This window comes from Podarcis filfolensis (assembly GCF_964270895.1).
Source record: "Podarcis filfolensis genome assembly, chromosome: 16".
NCBI lineage: Eukaryota > Metazoa > Chordata > Lepidosauria > Squamata > Lacertidae > Podarcis > Podarcis filfolensis.
In genome coordinates this window covers 10,072,905-10,091,807 of record NC_139620.1, presented here as the reverse complement: position 1 = coordinate 10,091,807, position 18,903 = coordinate 10,072,905, and the positions used below count along the sequence as shown (strand labels likewise).

The window sequence follows — 18,903 nt, the reverse complement described above, 5'->3', positions numbered from 1 at the left end:
TGGCTTTCTGTTTGGTTTTTTATTGAACAGGAAGGAGTTCCTTGGGCTGTTTTTGGGATGTTTTTGGGATGGGGGTGGGGAGGAGGGACACAGTGTCACAAGAAGGAGCTGATTTGGTCAAGCAGTCCAGGGTTCTGCCCACTAAGAAAGCGAAGCTCCTTGCGGCCTTCATCTGTGCTGGCTGGTGCGGCAGTGTGAAGAGAGTTTGATTTCAAAGGCAAAAGAAGAAGGGGAGGGGGATGGAGAGAGTTTATGTCAGAATGGTTGCAGCTTGTTATGTACACACAACCAAGAAAGCTGTACATGCAGAAGCTACACTTCCAGTTCTATTGCCTCATCTTTCTCTCTCTCTCTCCCCGCCCCCAATTATCTAGTTAGAACAATCTTTCTCCCCCCAGCCTGAGGGAAACATTCCCTTCTCTGCAACCTTTTGGGATCCGCATGCTGGTGGCAGGTTGGGCCAGAGGCAAAGGTGGGCAGAACAAGGAATGTAAATTGCACCTATGCCAAAAAAGTCCAGGATATTTCCCATACAACCTGTTCTCTATCCTCCCATACTTCACTCAGCTCTCCCTTCCGTGACCCACCTTTTTCATGCTGAAGCCACTTGCGCTCCAGGTAGTACTGGTAGCAGCTCTCAAACTCCCGGTCATTGTAGTTGAGAACATGGATGGGGATGAAGGGGTCCAGGACATCAAAACCCTCCTGGGGTGGGGCAGAAGAGGAAGAGCAAATGGTTAATCATATGAGATCTGACAGTTCTGTTTCCCTCCGCTTATCCAAGAGTCTTGGCGGGGTGGTGAGTTTGGGGAGAATCCCTTCAAATCAAAATGAGGCAGATTACAGAATTGCATAGCAAGATAGATAGATATAGACTTTATTTGCGTAGCCGACAGGCCATAGCATCAAAGGGCAAACACCAACAAAAATACATTACGAATATAGTTACCATAAAATCTTATGACCTATTGAAACCCTAGGTAGAAGCTGGATTATCATTCGTCCATGACCCTTTGTCCCATAAAATATCTTAAGCATAGGGTGGGGTGGGGGGACATGTGGGCCTCTGGATGCTGCTGGACTTCAGCTCCCATCATCCCTGACCATTGGCTATACTGGCAGTGGCTCATGGGAGGTGGAGTCCAACAGCACCTGGAGGGCTCCGCAGGTTCTTCATCCTTGGTCTAGACGCTGTACAGAATATAAAAAGCACTACAGCTTCTGCTTTGAAGCTGTAGATCAGGGATAAGGAACCCGTGCCCCTCCAGGTGTGGCTGGACTCCATCTCCCATCAGCCCCCACCAGCACGGCCAACTCAGTACTGGCAGCATCCCAGGGCCAGACTCACCTTTCCTAGCAATTCTTGGGGCCTGTAAGCTTTGCGGGGTTGGAACAGAGCGCCTGTCTGGCTGAGGGTTGTCACGATGGCTCCACCAGTCTTTATGAAAAAGAAACCACACAAAGAGAAAAAAACAGCACATCAGAAGAGGCAATCCTGTTCTCCTCTGGGGAGGGGAGAGACTTTCTGTTAGCCATCAGGCAACGGCTTTCTCCACCTCCCTTGCCCCACGCTCCAGCCCGAGGAGCCTTCATGAGGGAGCTGTTTCCAGAGGAAGAACTGTGAGGGCAGAGAGAAACTGTTTGCCATCACGAGGTGGTTGGTTTCACCTGTGCTCCTCCACCGCCAGCCCTAGGAGCCTTCAGAATAGAGTTACAGGCATTATTTGCATGTGTCTTTTAATGAACTAAATAGAGTGGAAGATTTCGAGTCATGGGGAGAGTGTATGAATACAACAGTGCTTAGTTTATTTTTTCGGCTGCTAGTTTATAAATGTTAATGTCGTTTTACACATTATAAATGCATGGCTGTCAACCTTTTCTTGCGAGGAATCCTATTCGGAATAAGGGAATGTCCCTTTAAAAAAGGGGAAAGTTGACAGCTATGTATAAATGCTGCAGTACTTGGTGAACCCTATATGCCTTTTGTTGCCATTTTGCTGTTTAGCTTATTTTTTCAGTTGTTAATAGTGTTTCTTTATAGGTTATAATTGTTCTACCGATGATCTGTTAATTATTCTGTATTATTTATGTTGTGTTTGTGATTGCTCTTGCTATTCATCGTTTGTAAGCTTCTTTGCGATTCAGGTGAACGAAAAGTGGCATAGAAATGTGATAAGAGATCAGTCAAACCAACCACCTACCCATGCAAAGTATTCCTTCTGGGAAAGTTTTCTTTATCCATCAGTGGCTGCATGGAGGCAAGGATCCCACTGTGGGTTACTCAGCTTGGTGACAGAAGCAGGGTTGGAGATGTGGAACGTGTGTGACCCTCAAGATCAGGGACGGGGAACCTGTGGCCCTCCAGATGTTGCTGGACTACAGCTCCCATCATCCCTGACCGCTGGCTGTGCTGCCTGGGGCTGATGGGAACTGTAGTTCAAGAATCTTGTTGAGATGCAACTCCCATATACGTGGTTATTGGCCATACATATCCAACTTACGTTGGATGGATTTCCTTTAGGTAGCAGTGACACTGTATTCAACGCCATAAAACCAGCCCCAAACGTTCACACAGAGCTGCTCGTCAACTGGAATTGTCCCTGTGACAACAAAATGACTCGTATGTGGATATGTGGTAGGCAAGCAATGGGCAAGATCCAGTGCTCTGTATCTCCAGATATCTGCCTCGCCCTAGTGACCGCTACCCCACTTCCATAACCATCTCCTAACCCGGGGAAGGACAACGGCACAAATCTGGTTGGTGAGCTGGAGGTTCCCCATGCCTGGCTTAAGCAAACCACGGCTTAGCATTATGTGCAAACCACAGCCCTGCCTATGTAGCTTGGCTGGTTTGGGAGCATCTCCCAAACAGCTTTATCAAGTCATTGGATTTCTACTGGGAAAAGAAAGGAACTCTGGCCTCCTCCTCCTCCTCCTCCTCACCCAGTCATTAGTCACCATCTTCTTCAGGTTGTGGACCAGCGTCAGCTCCTCTGGGGAGACCTAAGGGCAAAACAGAGAATTGGGCAGAAAACCCAATAGTATCTTTCAGCTTTCTCCTTCCCCCCATGTTTTAGGAGACTGGCTATGAGGCAGCATCCCCCACCCCTGTCGCTCCTCCACAGCTTAGATGCCATACATTGCTCTTGTCTTGCTTCTTCAGTGTTGTGCTTCCCCAAAGGGCGTTGACCCCATCCACCGCCACTAGCAGCCTGAAGGACCCCTCCGGGCATTGCTGCTTCAGCTCTTTGAAGACCACCCCTACTACGTCGCTGGAGTTTTTCACCCGAGTTAAACCCTAAAAAGTGGGGAGGGAGAGAAAGAGATGTGAGATCCTGGGGGTTGCAGCCCCATCCTGTTCATTTATTTCACTTTTTCCCTCTTCCAGGGAGCTCAGTGTGGCATACATGGTTCTCCCCCTACTCATTTAATCTCCACAACAACCCTGTGAAATGAGTTAAGCTGAGAGGCAGCCCATCATGACGACGACGACGACAACAACAACAACAACAACAACATTTATACACAACAACAACAACAACAACAACAACAACATTTATACCCCACCCATCTGGCAGGGTTTCCCCAGCCACTCTGGGCGGCTTCCAACAAAAGATTAAAAATACATGAAAACATCAGTCATTAAAAACTTCCCTAAACCGGGCTGCCTTCGGATGTCTTCTAAACGTCAGATATTTGTTAATTTCCTTGACATCTGGTGGGAGGGCGTTCCACAGGGCGGGCGCCACTACCAAGAAGACCCTCTGCCTGGTTCCCTGTAACTTCGCTTCTCGCAGTGACTTCTGACTGAGTGAGGATTTGAACCTTGATCTCCCAGGCCCTAGTCGGACACTCTATACCCCACTGCCTAGCAGCTGTGACTGCCATACTCATCCGCCCCCAGTTCTCCCCCCTCTGCAGCTTCCTTGCTCACAGACAATGGACTACATTGGGTGTGAGACGGGAACCTCTCTCAGCCTGAGGGCTGCATTCCCTTCTGGGGACAGGTGGGTGGAGTCAGGGGCAAAACTGGGTGGAGCCAGGAATGTTCATTTTGCACAGTAGGTTCGTTTCCTCACACACCCCTCCTTATCCTCCATTGGGGCATTGGGGAACCTCAAGGATGCATTCTAGGCAGGCAAAAGCGTTTGCGGAGGGGGCAAAGCCTGGAGGGCTGTGGCCTGGAGAGAGCAGGTGTGGCCAGATGCAGAGGCCTGGAAGGCCCTCATTCGGCTCCTGGGGGTCGGAGGTTTCCCCACCCTTGTTATTAGACCATGCTTCCTCCCCACATCCTAGCCCCACTGCCCAACTCCCCAGCGATCTAGGGCGGAGCGTCCGTTTCCTCACCTGCTCCACCACTTCTATTAGGGGCCGGCCTTCCTCGGTGCTGTCCCGTTTGCCCCACATATACTTCTGCTGCGTTTTGATCTGCAGTGTGCAAAGGTGACATAGGTTAAGAAGGGAATTTCGCTCCCACGAGAGGCGGCGACGGTAGCCACTAAAATGGATGGCTTTAAAAAAGGATTAGACAAATTCACAGAGGATAGCCTTTAACAACAATAATAATAATTTATTATTTATACCCCGCCCATCTGGCTGGGTTTCCCCAGCCACTCCGGGCAGCTTCCAGCAAAATATTAAAATACAATAATTCATCAAATATTAAAAACTTCCCTAAACAGGGCTGCCTTCAGATGTCTTCTAAAAGTCAGATAGTTGTTTATTTCCTTGACATCTGGTGGGAGGGCGTTCCATAGGGCAGGTGCCACTATCGAGAAGGCCCTCTGCCTGGTTCCCTGTAGTGAGGGAACCACCAGAAGGCCCTCGGCGCTGGACCTCAGTGTCCGTTAATAATAATAACAATAATAATAATAAGAATACACCTAAAGTGTCAAAAGCCAGGGTAAAGAGGTGTTTTTAGCATTCATGGGAAGCTATACAGAGAAGGTGCGATTGTATAATAAGGCTCTCAATGGCTACTAGTCCTGATGGCTGTGTTTCACTTGCAGCGCTGAGGCAGCGCTGTGCCTTTGACTACCAGCTGCTGGGAATCCCAAGTGGAGAGAATTGCTGTTGCAATCGGTTCCTACCTGCTGATTTCCCACTGGGGCATCTGGTTATCTGCTGTGAGAACAGGATGCTGGACTGGATGGGCCTTTAGTCAGATCCAACAGGCTCTTACAGGATTAGACAAATTCATGGAGGATAAGGCTATCATGGCTACAAGCCAATAAACCTTAACACTTCCTGGGGTTACCCTGAGATTCCGCTTGCTCAGATTAAAGAGCTGCCTTTGCAAGCCGCGGTCCTCTGGTTGAAGATTCTCACTCGGATTGTCTTCACTGCCATGACAAATAGTGAAACTCGATAGGCTACGTACAGTGGTACCTCGGGTTACAAACGCTTTGGGTTACAAACACTTGGGGTTACAAACTCCGCTAACCTGGAAGTAGTATCTTGGGTTGCAAACTTTGCCCCAGGATGAGAATGGCAATCGCGTGCCAACGGCACAGTGGCAGCAGGAGGCCCCATTAGCGAAAGCGCGCCTCAGGTTAAGAATGGTTTCGGGTTAAGAACGGACCTCCGGAACGAATTAAGTTCATAACCCGAGGTACCACTGTACTCATATCCGCCAGATAACAAGGAAAAGACTATATCCTGTTTGAACACCCACTATATTGTGACACAAGATAACAACTTTTTTTTTCTAGGACAGGCATGCAAGTGGGCAGGATCCTGACTCCTGCCCAGCACATGCAGACAGAGGCTTTTGTGTGTGGGTAAGAAAGAGATCGTTTATTCAGCCAAGTAATGGTACAGGCTTGGCTGCAGACACAGAGTGCAGGAGCCACAATTCATGTGCTCAGGAGTTAATCAAGACATTCAGAACTGGACAGAAGCAACAACCTAGCCAACCCCTAAGTGCGTCCCTGCCGACCACACCAGCCATCATTGCCACTGACCTCTTTCAATAAGCGCTCGTTGGTGATTTTGAAGTTCTTCAGCCAAGTCGTGGCTTCCAGAGGCTGGTCAAGGCGGTCCTTGTTGTAGGAAGAGGGCAGCAGTTCTTTGCAATTCTTTACCCAGAGGTGAGCTGTAGTGTGAAGAGGAAGAGGCAGGGCCATGGGCAGCAAGCTTGTGCTATGCTCATTTTACAGTCCGAACAACAGCATTGGTTTCACAGATTCAGCCAGGAACCTTAAGGCAGGGATGGGGGAACCTGGGGGCTCCTTCAGGGGTAATACTGGACTACAACTCCTATCACCCTTGATCATTGGCCATGTTGGTTGGGGCTGATGGGAGATGGAGACCAACAACAGTGTGAGGGCCAGAGGCTCCCCATTCCTGTTTTATTTTTATTTTTAAATTTTATTCCATTTAGACATAAGAAATACAACAGTTACATAAAATGAGAGTCAGAATAAAACAGCAGTACATGCGCAAATAAACGTCTCTGAATATATTGACAAAGTTGAGTCAAAGTCCATACATCATACTTTTTACAGATGTGAAATGAACTATAATAATAATAATGATGATAATAATAATAATAATAATAATGTATATATTTAGATTGTTGATCATTATTTTCCTTCAGTGACCACTTATTTTATGTGGCTTTGTAGGAATTTATAGGGAGAAAAGGGGAAATTAAAATATCTACTTCATGCACGCCAAAGTCTGCTATAAACCACGGGTACTATTCTGCCATATGCCTCGTTATTCATATACCGTATTTTTCGCTCTATAAGACGCACCTGACCATAAGACGCACCTAGTTTTTAGAGGAGGAAAACAAGAAAAAAAATATTCTGAATCAAATGTTGTTGAAGAGGAAGGAGGAGGGAGGATCAGGGTAAGGCATCACAACAAGAGGCTTTGCACAGCTATCCCTGAAGCCAGCGCAACAAGAGGGATAGCTGCGCAGCCTGCATTCACTCCGTAAAACACACACACATTTCCCCTTATTTTTTAGGAGGAAAAAAGTGTGCCTTATAGAGTGAAAAATACGGTAATTAATAAAGTTACACCAAACTGCATGAAAATTGTCGTGTTTCTTTTAATTTTTCTGCCGACAATGCTGTTTGCCAAATTGCACCATATACCATTGATCCATGGTAAATAATTGCAGTGATTTCCATGTCCTGGGAATGGTTGTTCTTGCAGCGGCTAACAGATGAGTTATGACCCATCCCAATGTTTTATACCACTGTAGCTGCATCTAATAAATGCTCCTTGATGGGCTGGGATATGTGTGTCAGACAGGAGTGGAAATGCCGGAAGTCTCTCCCAGCCCTTACCAGAGATGCCGGGGATTGAACCTGCGACCTTTTGCGTGCAAAGCAGATGCTCTGCCCCTGAGCTATGGCCCTCCCTGTCAAGATAAAGTAACAGTCCAGTCCTCATGGTTCTGGGTGAAGGGCTGATTTAACAAGGAAGCTGCGTTCTGCCACTGGGTCCATCTAGCTCAGCATTACCTACACTGACTGGCAGCAGCTCTCCAGGGTTCCAGGCAGGGGATACTCCCAACCCCACCTGGAGATGCCACCGGGGACTTAACCTGGGACATTCAGCATGCAAAGCAGTAATTTTCCCACCAAGCAGCAGCTCTTCCCCTTACAATCTGAACCAAAAAGCCCCCTTTCAAAATATTTATACGCTGCCATTTGTGCCTCACAGCAGGCCCTCCCTGGCAACCTGTGACAAAAGGACAACGTTAAGAACACTCATTAGAAAAGCGTGGGGTTGGAATTGAGGCAGCGGGGATGGAGAGAGGCACTGGGGAACACACAAATGCTAAGTGTGATGCAGCTGCAACGATGCTTGTTAGAGACTCTGGCTGTAGGCCAGGATACAGACCGGCAGGCACAAAGAAGAAGACCCCTTGGTCCTTACCATCTGGAATGTGCAGGATGAGCCAGTCCTGTCTCGCACAGTAATGGATGGCGTGGCAGAGGGCCATGGTCTTCCCCGTGGTCTTTTCGCCGTCTTCAAATAGAAGCTGCTAAGGAGAACAGGTGTATCCACGCACCCACCCTAATACCCGCCACTGCTTTGTGACTCAAGTAAGAATTAAGGGTTGCCCTATTGGGCAATGAATGAGCGAAGGTACAAACAGCAACACAAACACAAGTCGAGAAGGAATTTTACCTTTAAAAAAAACAACAGGGTGGGGTATCACAGGCCCAAGGGTCAAATGTGGCCCTCCAGGTGTCTCTGTCTGGCCTGTGGGATTCTTCTCAGACCACACCCCCTCCACCTAGGCCACGCCCCTCACAAGCCCCGCTTCCCACTGTCCTTGAGTGTTTTTGCCGGGCAAAATGTCTGCGAATTCTGATCACACTTCTTTGCTTTGCCTGAACAGAAGACAAAGGGGTTTGAGAGGGTACGTAGAAAGCAGGCTACAGCACGAAGGTAAAATTTACACTTGTTGCTCCGCCCACCACAAGCATGCGGCTCCTGGAAGGTTGTCCAGGAAGGAATGCGGCCCCTGGGATGAAAAGCTTCATGCTCCAAATTTTTAGGGAAGTTTCTAGTCCTCATGAATGAAGGTGGAGTCTGGGTAAATGTGCAAAGGAGACACAAAGCTAGGGAGATTTGGGTCCAAATCCTTGGCTGCGCCTTTCCCAAAATGCCTAGGTCTCCCCCTTGCCAACCAAGGCCGCTTGAGTCTCTTTTCCCTGAAGGTCTTTTCATCCCTGTTTTCTCTTGCTTAAATGAATTGATCAGGCACTCTGCTCACACTGTTTCATGAGGACAAGAACTTGCCTGTTACCAGAATGCCTAACTGCAGGGTGGTCTCAGGAGAACGAATGCTGCCCTGGTTCATAGGATACAGATGACATATCGAATGGCTGGATGAGCAAAGTTGGTTCGTTTTAAGCAGCTGAGGAGTTCGAGAGCGGGTTCCCTCACCATGAAACAGGCCTCGCCAAAGGTTTTCATCTGTCGCGAACCAAAAAACAACAATGAAGCAGTGAGATGTCTCACTGTGTTTTTGTATTTTGTTGGAAGCTGCCCAGAGTGGCTGGGGCAACAGGTGGGGTACAAGTAAGAAAATTATTATTATTATTACTGTATTGCTGAGACAGAGAAGAGCTACGTACAGCTGCATTCAAGGCAGAGAAAGAGGACTTTAATTCAGACCGGGACCCAGTATTTTTGTCCCATCCCGCCTTGCTGCTCTCCCCTCCACCTTTAGGCCTGCAAAGAAGACACATCACCTGTAACTTGAAGCGTGCTGGGAGCCCGTGAGGAAACACCTTCTTCACCTCCTGGAGGGGGAGCATGTAATATTGTCCCATGTGCTCTTCCGCGTGATTGGCCTGCAGTATTGGGAGGGTGGGGGAAAGCACACACAATGCATCAAACAACCAAGTGCGACTGTAGCTCTATGGGTACAGCACCTGCTTTGCATGCCGAAGGTGGCAAGTTCAATCCCCAGGGCTGGGAAAGACTCCCTCCTGGGTGAAATTTTGGGACAGCTGCTGCCAGGCAAGGTAGAAGATTATGATTATCTCTCAGTAGAAGGCAGCTCCCTATGTTCCCATGACCTTGCTCCTTCTCTGGCCCACTTTGGAGGGTGACAGAAGCTCCCAGGTGCAACCACCAGCTTCTCCCCTGCCTGAAACCCTAGAAAGCCCTTGTCATTCACTGTGTAGACAATCTTGAGCTAGAAGGTCTAAGGCTCCAACACAGTCTGATGGCAGCTTCCTGTGGAAGTGACCAGGGGTTGGCATGTCAAGAAGCCAACTCACGGGAATGGCTTCTTTGCTGGATTTCCAGAAGCCATCAAGAATGGGGAACCCCAAGTCCAGGGGCCCTCTAAGACTCTCAAGATGCTCTGGGCACACCTCTCATTGGCCCTGTTTCTACCCTCCTTTGGTGTTCTTGCCTGGCTGGAATGTGTCCTTATACCCTGGCCATGCCTCTTCCATGCTTGGCTAGAGGAGTGTGTGTCTCTCTCTGTGTGTGTAGAAACCACCCCACTGTACAACAGTAATAAAATAAATAAATCACACCCATTGCTCCACCCACTTTTGCCTCTGGCCCCACCTACCATTGGAATGTGGCCCCCAGAAAGTTGCCCAGAAGGGAATATGGCCCCTGGGCTGGAACAAAAAGGGCTCCCCCATACCCGTTTTAAATGAAAGCCTGAAGATTCTCCAAAGGCAAAATTCCACAGGGAATACCCACATGCAAAACACCACGCCAAAGCAGAATTCCCCGAGTTCTTCCGAACCTTCCAGTTTAAGCAATCAGGTGCTGAACTGGGAATGCAGGTGGGCGGTGGGCGGGAAGGACGGCAGGAGGTGTTGGAGGAAGGTGACATTCTTGAGTCTGCTTTCAGCTTCTGGTGCCTGAGCCCAGATTGTGTATGTTGCCGTTGAACAAATAAGCCCAGAGGCCAGTTGCCTGGCAACAGCCACCCAGACTTGAGAGGGCAAAGGCAATCCCTTTGCCATCTGGGCATTTTCGGCACCGATGCTTGGCGGTGGGGGGGGGGACTGTCACGTGACGGGGTCCGCCTGCCTGTTGCCGTTTCCATGGAGACCCCAGAAGAATCGGCAGTCAAAAGGCTCCCAGCGGGCACAGTAAAGCACCTCCGGAGGCCGATTTACCCAAACAATTTTTTGTGCCGCTGGCAGGGGGCGGGAAAGGAGAAACCGAGGCAGGTTTGAGCTTGTGAAAAAGGAAGGAGCCCCCCCGCCCCAGCAGCCTCCTGAGTTATTTTACTTGAAATTTTTGTTTAAATGTTGATTGGTCTCTTTTTTTGCTGTTGCTGCTGCAATGACACAAGCGATAGCCTGTTAGGTTGGGCATTTGTCTGTTATTAGAACACACAGCCCACCGTTCCTTTTCATCTGCATTAAAAAAACACCAACAGTACAGCTTAGCAGCTGCAATGCTAGCACAGTTATTTCTGCTATCGAACGCTGATGATGATTAGCTTTCTTATGCACCCTTTGACACATGGCCCCAGGGAAGAAGAAGAAGAAGAAGAAGAAGAAGAAGAAGAAGAAGAAGAAGAAGAATTGCAGCTTTTTTACCCACTCTTCACCTAAAAGTCACAGGGAAGAAGAGTGACAACAGCTTGCTTATGCACCCTTCCCAGGGTGGGTTATAGCAATGCAAAAATACTATCTTAAAAATCAGTTAAAACGATTTACATCAGAAAACTAGGGCAGGTGTTAAACATGTACATATAAGTTGTCAAAGGCTAGGGTGAAGAGGTGCGGCTTCAGCATATAAACTGGTGTCTTGTATAGAGAGGTATCATATATGTGCCCAACACTGATCAGTCAGGTGGGGATTCTTAGCTGACATTCAAAGTTGCCTTATAAGAAGAGTTGCAAAGCAGAATTATATGCAGTCAATCGATCGGTTGACAATGATGGTTAACAAATGGGAATCCTTTAAATGGTTTCCTAGGCAAACATTATTTCACAGCAAATGATATGTTACATAGTAATTAAAACTGGAGTTCATTATTATTGCAATAACAACATGCAGGGTGAGCTCTAGCACAGGAATGGAAAGTCTGCAGCCAGCATGGAGAACGGCTGGGAATGATGGGAGCTGTAGTCCAACAACATCTGGAAGTCTTGACGGGCTCCCCTGCCCTGCTCTAGAAGTCAGGAAATACCAAGGGTTTCAAGGTTGGGGAATTGCCCAGCAGTGCCCCCAAAGCCACTGTCTTTCTCTATGAATATCTAATGAACATATATGAACATCTGCTTAGATCACCAGTGGCTCTCCAGGAAGTCAAGCAGAGAAGGGTCTTTCTCATTAGCCATTTAACCATCCCTGCCCAGCAACTGTGCTCCTCTTGGATGTAGCACTGCCATGGGCCCCAGGAATGTGCTTAACTTGCACTGGAATCTGGCCTTTTAGTGCTGCAGGCCCAGCCATCTGGAATAACTGACCAAGCAAAATCAGACAGGTGTCTAATGTCATGATGCTTAGGCATCTACTGAAGACATTTTTATTCAAGGCGGCTTCCCTTGATGCATGGCCTAGTCACTTATGGAACATTGATCACAAATTTGTAGATATGGATTTCCTGGGTTTTTAGAGTTTTAGATGAATGATTTGGGGCTGTGAGTTTTATCCCACTTTCATCTTGTACTCCACTTAAATGGCCTCTTTCCTTGATTTATAAATCTGTTAAATAAATCAAAGAATAATAGATTGACCAGAGATGCCAGGGGCTGAACCTGGGACTTTCTCCAATCCAAAGAAGATGCTCTGTTGCCAGTCAGTGTAAACAACACTGAGCTAGAGAGCTGAATGGTCTGATTTACTATAAGACAGCTTCCTTTGTTCTGAATTTACCAGAGGACAAAAGCATTTTAAAGGTAAAGGTAAAGGTAAAGGGACCCCTGACCATTAGGTCCAGTCGTGACCGACTCTGGGGTTGCGGCGCTCATCTCGCTTTATTGGCCGAGGGAGCCGGTGTACAGCTTCCGGGTCATGTGGCCAGCATGACTAATCCGCTTCTGGCAAACCAGAGCAGTGCACGGAAACGCCGTTTACCTTCCCGCTGGAGCGGTACCTATTTATCTACTTGCACTTTGATGTGTTTTTGAACTGCTAGGTTGGCAGGAGCAGGGACCGAGCAGCGGGAGCTCACCCCGTTACGGGGATTCGAACCACCGACCTTCTGATCGGCAAGTCCTAGGCTCTGTGGTTTAACCCACAGTGCCACCCGCGTCCCTTACAAAAGCATTTTACTAGTCTGCTAAAAGGCGAGTAGCCTGCATTTCTATGCTCACTGCAGAGGAGGGTCTTCAGTAAGCTAAAAAAAAAAAAAGCATTCTATGAAGCGGGTGGGAAGAAAGATGCAAAGTTCTGTTGCTTCTCTGCCATCCCACTCACCCACCTGCATAGAGTTCCTTGTCACCTGCAGCCACCAGGCAAGTTGTTAAACACAAGGCTGGGCTAGAAGCACGAAGCAACATACCAAGTCACACCATTGGTCCATGTAGCTCAGCAATGTCTACACTGATTGGCAGTAGCTTTCCAAGGTTTCAGATAAGGGATAATTCCCAGGCCTGCCTGGAGATGCTGGGAATTGAACCTGGCACCTTCTGCATGCAAAGCAGATGCTCTACCACTGAGCTACAACCCTTCCCCAGGTTGTACTTGATCCTTCAAGCAGTATGGTCCTGCCTCTCTCACCAAGTTCACATGCATCACCAAGACCACCACTACTCTCATTCTGTCTGCAGCCACCTTAAGACAGCTGCTTAGAACTCTCATATTTCTACCACCTTCCCGACAACAACTTACCGGGTCATTCTCGCTGGTGCGGAAGATTGCTCTGGGCTTTTCTGGTGCAAAGTGGGGATCCTGGATAGCAGCAGTGCTTTGCCAGTTCCTGGCACCGGCTTGTAAAAAGCAGTCATGTTCCAGCTAGGGAAAGAAAGAGCACCGTATATATGGCAAAACATTGTAGTCTCCTCCGGCAGAGGATGGCAGCCTCCAAGAGAGTGGCTTCTTAATCTGAAGAGTATTTGAGGCCACTTTTGTTGTGGCGGGATCTGCTGGACCTGTCTTTTATTTGTATAGATGTGTGCGGGGTTTTTTAGGTTCTGATTTATTTCTTCTTTAGGCATCTATCAGCTGACTGGTAGTGACAGCAAGCAGTGCAGAGATTGGGTGCGCTCAGGGGTTCCTGACTGGAACTTTAGAACATACTCCTGATTCTTTCCTTTGAAGTTGGGTCACCTGATTTGAGGGGATTAACAACCAGGCATGTCTGCCCACTGGCCAAAATGGCCTGGGGGTAGGACAGCTCAACATTATATACAGATGGTATATAAATATAGATGGTATATAAATAAGATTAAGGAGGGCTTTCTCCTCATAGTCCCTCTTATTAAACTGAGAGATGTCAGGAACTGAAGTTGGGACCTTTCCCATGGAGACCAGGAAACCCTGCAGGTGAACAATGTAGCTAAGGCATAATGAATAGCAACCTCAGCTAAGAATCACCAAATACAAGCCAGGAAGTCATGTCACACATGGGAGGAGAAGTAGCCCTTGCCCAAGATCCGCCGCCAGCAAAGGCTGAGAGTCTGGACAGCCTTCCAAAGGCAACCCCCACACCTAAGAAGCCATAGGGTGAAACTGAGGCTGCCAAAGCCCATAAGGTGGAGCTGTTTCCACAGAATCTCCATTCTTCTATTAGCTATTTGAATTATGCAGAAACGTATTCGGTCAGGAAAGTGAGATTTCCTGTTTTTCCAGATGGGAGGAAAGAAAAGCTAAAAGAACTGCAGAAATTTGATTCAGTTCCAGCTAGATATATATCCCAGGAGCTACATTTGTGCTGCCCTCACAGAAGGGGGTGGGGTGGGGGCTCACCTTGTATCCCCGACAAACGAGTCTCCTCAGATTCCTCAGCATTCTTGCCCCTGGCAATGAAAAACAGCAGAGCTTATTCGGAACAGAAAGCTGTTATGCATTTATTAAAGTACTTGCATCTTAACTTTCTGAAAATTCAAGGTAGCTCTCTAAGAACATCCATTAAGCGCACACAATTGCCTTCCTGAAGTGGACCAAAGGCCTATTTTTCTTTCCAACAGAAGGCAGGCAATGGCAAGCCAATGTGGTGCCCTGACCACTGTCCATGCTGGCTGGGGCTGATGCAAGTTGTAGTATTTAAAAAGTCTGAATGTCAGCCTGCAATAGCCTTTGTTGTTCTACCTGGTGGTAGTTTAGTAACTATTCCACATCCTTTTAGAGCGGGGATGAGGAGTCTGTGGTCCTCCGGATCATGTTGGACTCAAGCTGCCATCAGTCCTAGCCAGCAGGGCCAAGGGTTAGAGATGATGGGAAAGGCAGTCCAACAACAACTGGAGGGCCACAGGTTCCACATTCCTGTTTTAGAGAATACAAATTTTTGTCTTCCAGGCAGGAAAAAACAAATAGCAAGGTGAATGCATCCTAACCAAGAATTCTTGAGGTCATTGCAAAAACATAAAACTGAATAAATAAGGCATTCTCAGTAAAAATATGGAAATGGAAAACTTCTTCCTATGCAATAATTTATTTCATAAAATTTATACACTGCTTGATTGTAAAAAAAGAAAACCTTAAATCTTCTTAGGGGATAATTCCCATTGAACTTAATTGGACTTGTGTAGGACTGAATTGCTTGAGATGCTATTTCATTAATTTTTTTAAAAGCTAGCAGCCATCACCACATCTAATGCAATGTGTTCCATTAGTTAGTTATATGTCCCACAAGCTTCTTGGTGTAGAAGGAGTTTTTAGTTTGTTAGTCAGTAGCCCACAAAGTGAGCAGAAAGTAAACCAAAGCATTTTTGGAGATACCCAAGTCATACTTGCAAGCAGACCCAATGAAATTAATCGACAGGCAAGTCCATTGGTTTAAATGGGTCTACTCTATGTGCAACTAACACAGGATATCAGAATTTCCTTCTCAGATAAGCCACATTGTAATGGATAGCTTCAAATCAGAATACCAACCTTCCAATGAGCAGCAGAGTCTGAAAAAGCTTTCATTGACTCTATCTGTAAATGGAGGATATCGGTTATGATTGCTTTAGTATAGCTTTCTCTTCAGGACTCTTCCTGTGTTGGAAAACAACAACAAAAATAATTAGTTGGACACAAGGTCAGATTTCCCAAAAGTATCTTTGACCATATGCAGCACACATACTCCCCACCCAAAACAGGAAAACAGGTTTGTCACTTTGAACAGGAACGGCATGAAGCTTAATTTCTCCCAGTTTGACTTTCTAAGTCATGCTTATTGACATGTTATCCTACAAATCAATTGGTTTTTGAGAAGCTACAGGTCTTGACTTTAATAATCCCAGCATTTAGTAGGGCAGCAGCACGTAATGGCTAACCTCTGAGTTTCATCAGGAAGCAAGTGATGGAGAATCTGTAGGTCTCCATGTTTGTTTGTTTATTAAATTTCATCCAAGATCACAGGGTGGTTTACAATCTATAGAAACAGGTAACCTCCCATCCATCTGGTCTAGGGAACCCACCCACTCTCCCCATCACAACAACCCCACAGAGGTAGGTTGATCCACGAGAGAGCAACTAGCCCAAGGTCACCCACAGGGAGTCTCAAGGGCTTCTTTGTTTGGATGTGCATGAAGAAAGAAAGGAAATTATGAGCTAAGCAGGAGAAGAAGGAAAAAGTGTCTCAGTCCTGCTCCCTTGCTTCAGAGGACATCAGTGGGAACTGTTGCCTGGCAACTGTTAACTGTCAGAAAGGGAAGACTTGCCCCCATCACAGGCCTCTAGAGGACATAGTGGGAGCATAGACACTCAAGATGTTACAGAGCTTTCCATACTTTTCATGTTGGTAACACACTTTTTGGACATGAATCATTTCGTAACACAATAATTAAGTTTTACGAGCAAACCGTAGGTTAAACTAACACATTAGCAGCCCCAGGAGGAGGGCAGGGAGCATTTGCACGACACACCTACACACTGCAGCCAACACACTAACGTATCGCAACACAGTTTGGAAAGGTCTGTGTTAACTGCGGTTGAGAGTCAGAGATAAAACAAGTGTTCTGAGCCCTTGGTTGGCAGTTCTATCACAGGCAGAAGGGTGTTCCTCATTGTAAAGCCTACGCATGAATACATGGTTCTTCTGAACGTCCTCCTTTCCAGAAAAAGGTATAGTTCTTCTCTTGGAGGCAGCCATTTGAAGCTAGTCTGGTCTTCTATAGAGTGACAACGCCATTGTTGAGTGTTTTCAGCTCACAGTCAATGGTTGCCATCTTCTGTGAGTCATTGACCTGCAACAGGCCAAAGGCCTGGAAACGATGCCTTATGAGGAACGGCTAAGGGAGCTGGGCATGTTTAGCCTGGAGAAGAGGAGGTTAAGGGGTGATATGATAGCCATGTTCAAATATATAAAAGGATGTCACATAGAGGAGGGAGAAAGGTTGTTTTCTGCTGCTCCAGAGAAGCGGACACGGAGCAATGGATCCAAACTACAAGAAAGAAGATTCCACCTAAACATTAGGAAGAACTTCCTGACAGTAAGAGCTGTTTGACAGTGGAATTTGCTGCCAAGGAGTGTGGTGGAGTCTCCTTCTTTGGAGGTCTTTAAGCAGAGGCTTGACAACCATATGTCAGGAGTGCTCTGATGGTGTTTCCTGCTTGGCAGGGGGTTGGACTCAATGGCCCTTGTGGTCTCTTCCAACTCTATGATTCTATGAACAGGTTGGTGAATAAGCCAGGACATATGGTCCTGACGTCCCACCTTGCTAGGGGCAAGAGGATTTATTTATTTTCTTTTTTGCCTGGTGCAGAAGTTCAGTCTGCTTGTTGAATGATACTCTGAGTGCCAAGCACCCACTGGGGCAGGCAGACAGTGGCAAGTCAGCACTTTATTGACTGGTGGTTGCCCAGCTTAAGGCGGGCAGTTGCTGACCAGTGGGTCACAATGATCTCTCGCACTGCAAAAGGCAACCTGTAGTGTTTGTATTTTACACCAATCAGGCTGAGCTTATAAATTGTAAGTGAGTTCTCCAGGGTGCAAGCCTGAGTAGTGTGTATGTAGATCCTGGATTGCTCAGACGACAAGACCCCTCACTCGGCTTCGCTGATGTGGTCTTTTGGCACCAGCTTGGCTGCAGGAGTTTCAGGAATGCGGCATGCAAAACACCATTGCCATCCAACCACAAACACCATCCAACCACCTTAGGGACTCCACTAGTTCCAGCCCAACTCCCTTCTTCAGAGAACCCCTAATGGGCTCTGCTTCCTAGCAGGCAGAAGCCAGAGAGCAGCACCAAAAAGGAAGCGGAGGGGTAAATGCTACCTGAATGATGGTGGCAACGTAAGACCACCAATCCATATCTATTCCCAATATTAGACATTGGGTTGAATAAAACTAAGTTATACTTGGGAAAAGCCCATCAAAAATGAATGGACCTATGATAGCTATGTCCATTAATTTCACCAGGTTTACTCAGATACAATACACTAACCCAATTTTCGTTAAAATAAATTAAAAAATTAAAAAAATGTCCAGTAGCACCTTAGAGATCAACTAAGTTTGTTCTGGGTATAAGCTTTTGTGTGCATGCACACTTCAGATACACAAGTGTGCATGCACACAAAAGCTTATACCCAGAACAAACTTAGTTGGTTTCTAAGGTGCTACTGTACAATTTTTTAATTTCCCCCCACTGCATCAGACCAACATGGCTACCTACCTAAACCAATTTTGGTTGTTATATTATTGTATGTTGTGAAATGAATGAGAGTCAGTGTGATGGAGTAATTCAAGTGCTGGACTAGGACCTAGGCGACCAGTTAAAATCCCCTCCCTCCTCCTCAGCTCAGTCTTGAAGCTCCCTGAGTGACCTTGGGCCAGTCATTGCCTCCCAGCCTTACCTACCTCACAGGGTTGTTAAGGGGGTGAAGTGTGAAGAGGAACTATAAACACTACCTTGAGCTCTTTAGAGGAAAAGTGGGATATAAATGCAATAATTAAATAATAGCAAAATAGCACTCCGTTTTGGGACCCTCCCTGGGCTATGAAGCGGGATACCAGATTTGTAAATAAACATGAAGAGAAGCGACTCCGGATTAGAGAAATTGAAAAAAATTAAGGAAACCGGGGGTGGGGAGAGAAGCCGATCTCCCCAGAAGAGTACGCAGCTGGCAACTTTATCACCACAGACGAGAGAACCTCAGAAATGAACCCACCTCACCTCAGCACGTTATAGACTTTTCCCCTCCACGGGCGCCGCCATGTTTATATATCTCTCGCCGCACATACACGCCTGCGCGAAGGTTCGAGACTCAGCTCCCTAACGTACGAGTGCCCTGAAGGGACACACTTCCTCCAGAAAGCAGGCCGACTAAACCCGCGCGCGTATTGGCAGTCCG

General features: G+C 47.1%; 1 protein-coding gene across 2 annotated transcripts; it reads right to left on the bottom strand.

Annotated features, from left to right (window-relative positions):
* On the bottom strand, positions 1 to 18,868 carry DAP3 (death associated protein 3). 2 transcript variants are annotated; one of them, XM_083591418.1, is made up of 14 exons: positions 18,726 to 18,868; positions 15,499 to 15,603; positions 14,371 to 14,420; positions 13,294 to 13,416; positions 9,225 to 9,326; positions 8,838 to 8,946; positions 7,897 to 7,989; positions 5,964 to 6,094; positions 4,348 to 4,428; positions 3,140 to 3,298; positions 2,944 to 3,003; positions 1,349 to 1,438; positions 588 to 705; positions 1 to 181 (listed from the first exon to the last, which is right to left on the bottom strand). In XM_083591418.1, the coding sequence occupies exons 3-14, from the start codon at positions 14,410 to 14,412 to the stop codon at positions 96 to 98; spliced, it is 1,194 nt and encodes a 397-aa protein (XP_083447544.1). In that variant the 5' UTR covers positions 14,413 to 14,420; positions 15,499 to 15,603; positions 18,726 to 18,868; the 3' UTR covers positions 1 to 95. The 2 variants fall into 2 exon arrangements, with proteins under 2 accessions (XP_083447544.1, XP_083447545.1); XM_083591419.1 differs by having other exon boundaries at positions 18,721 to 18,863.
* Between the last annotated feature and the right edge of the window lie 35 nt (positions 18,869 to 18,903).

Excerpts from the sequence above, each read along its gene's own strand:
- DAP3 (XM_083591418.1), bottom strand. The coding sequence starts at position 14,412 with ATGCTGAGGAATCTGAGGAGACTCGTTTGTCGGGGATACAAG. Across the intron at positions 3,004-3,139 it reads AGAAGCAAGACAAGAGCAAT|GTCTCCCCAGAGGAGCTGAC; the intron begins GTATGGCATCTA and ends TTTTGCCCTTAG. Across the intron at positions 1,439-2,943 it reads AGATGGTGACTAATGACTGG|ACTGGTGGAGCCATCGTGAC; the intron begins GTGAGGAGGAGG and ends TTTTTCATAAAG.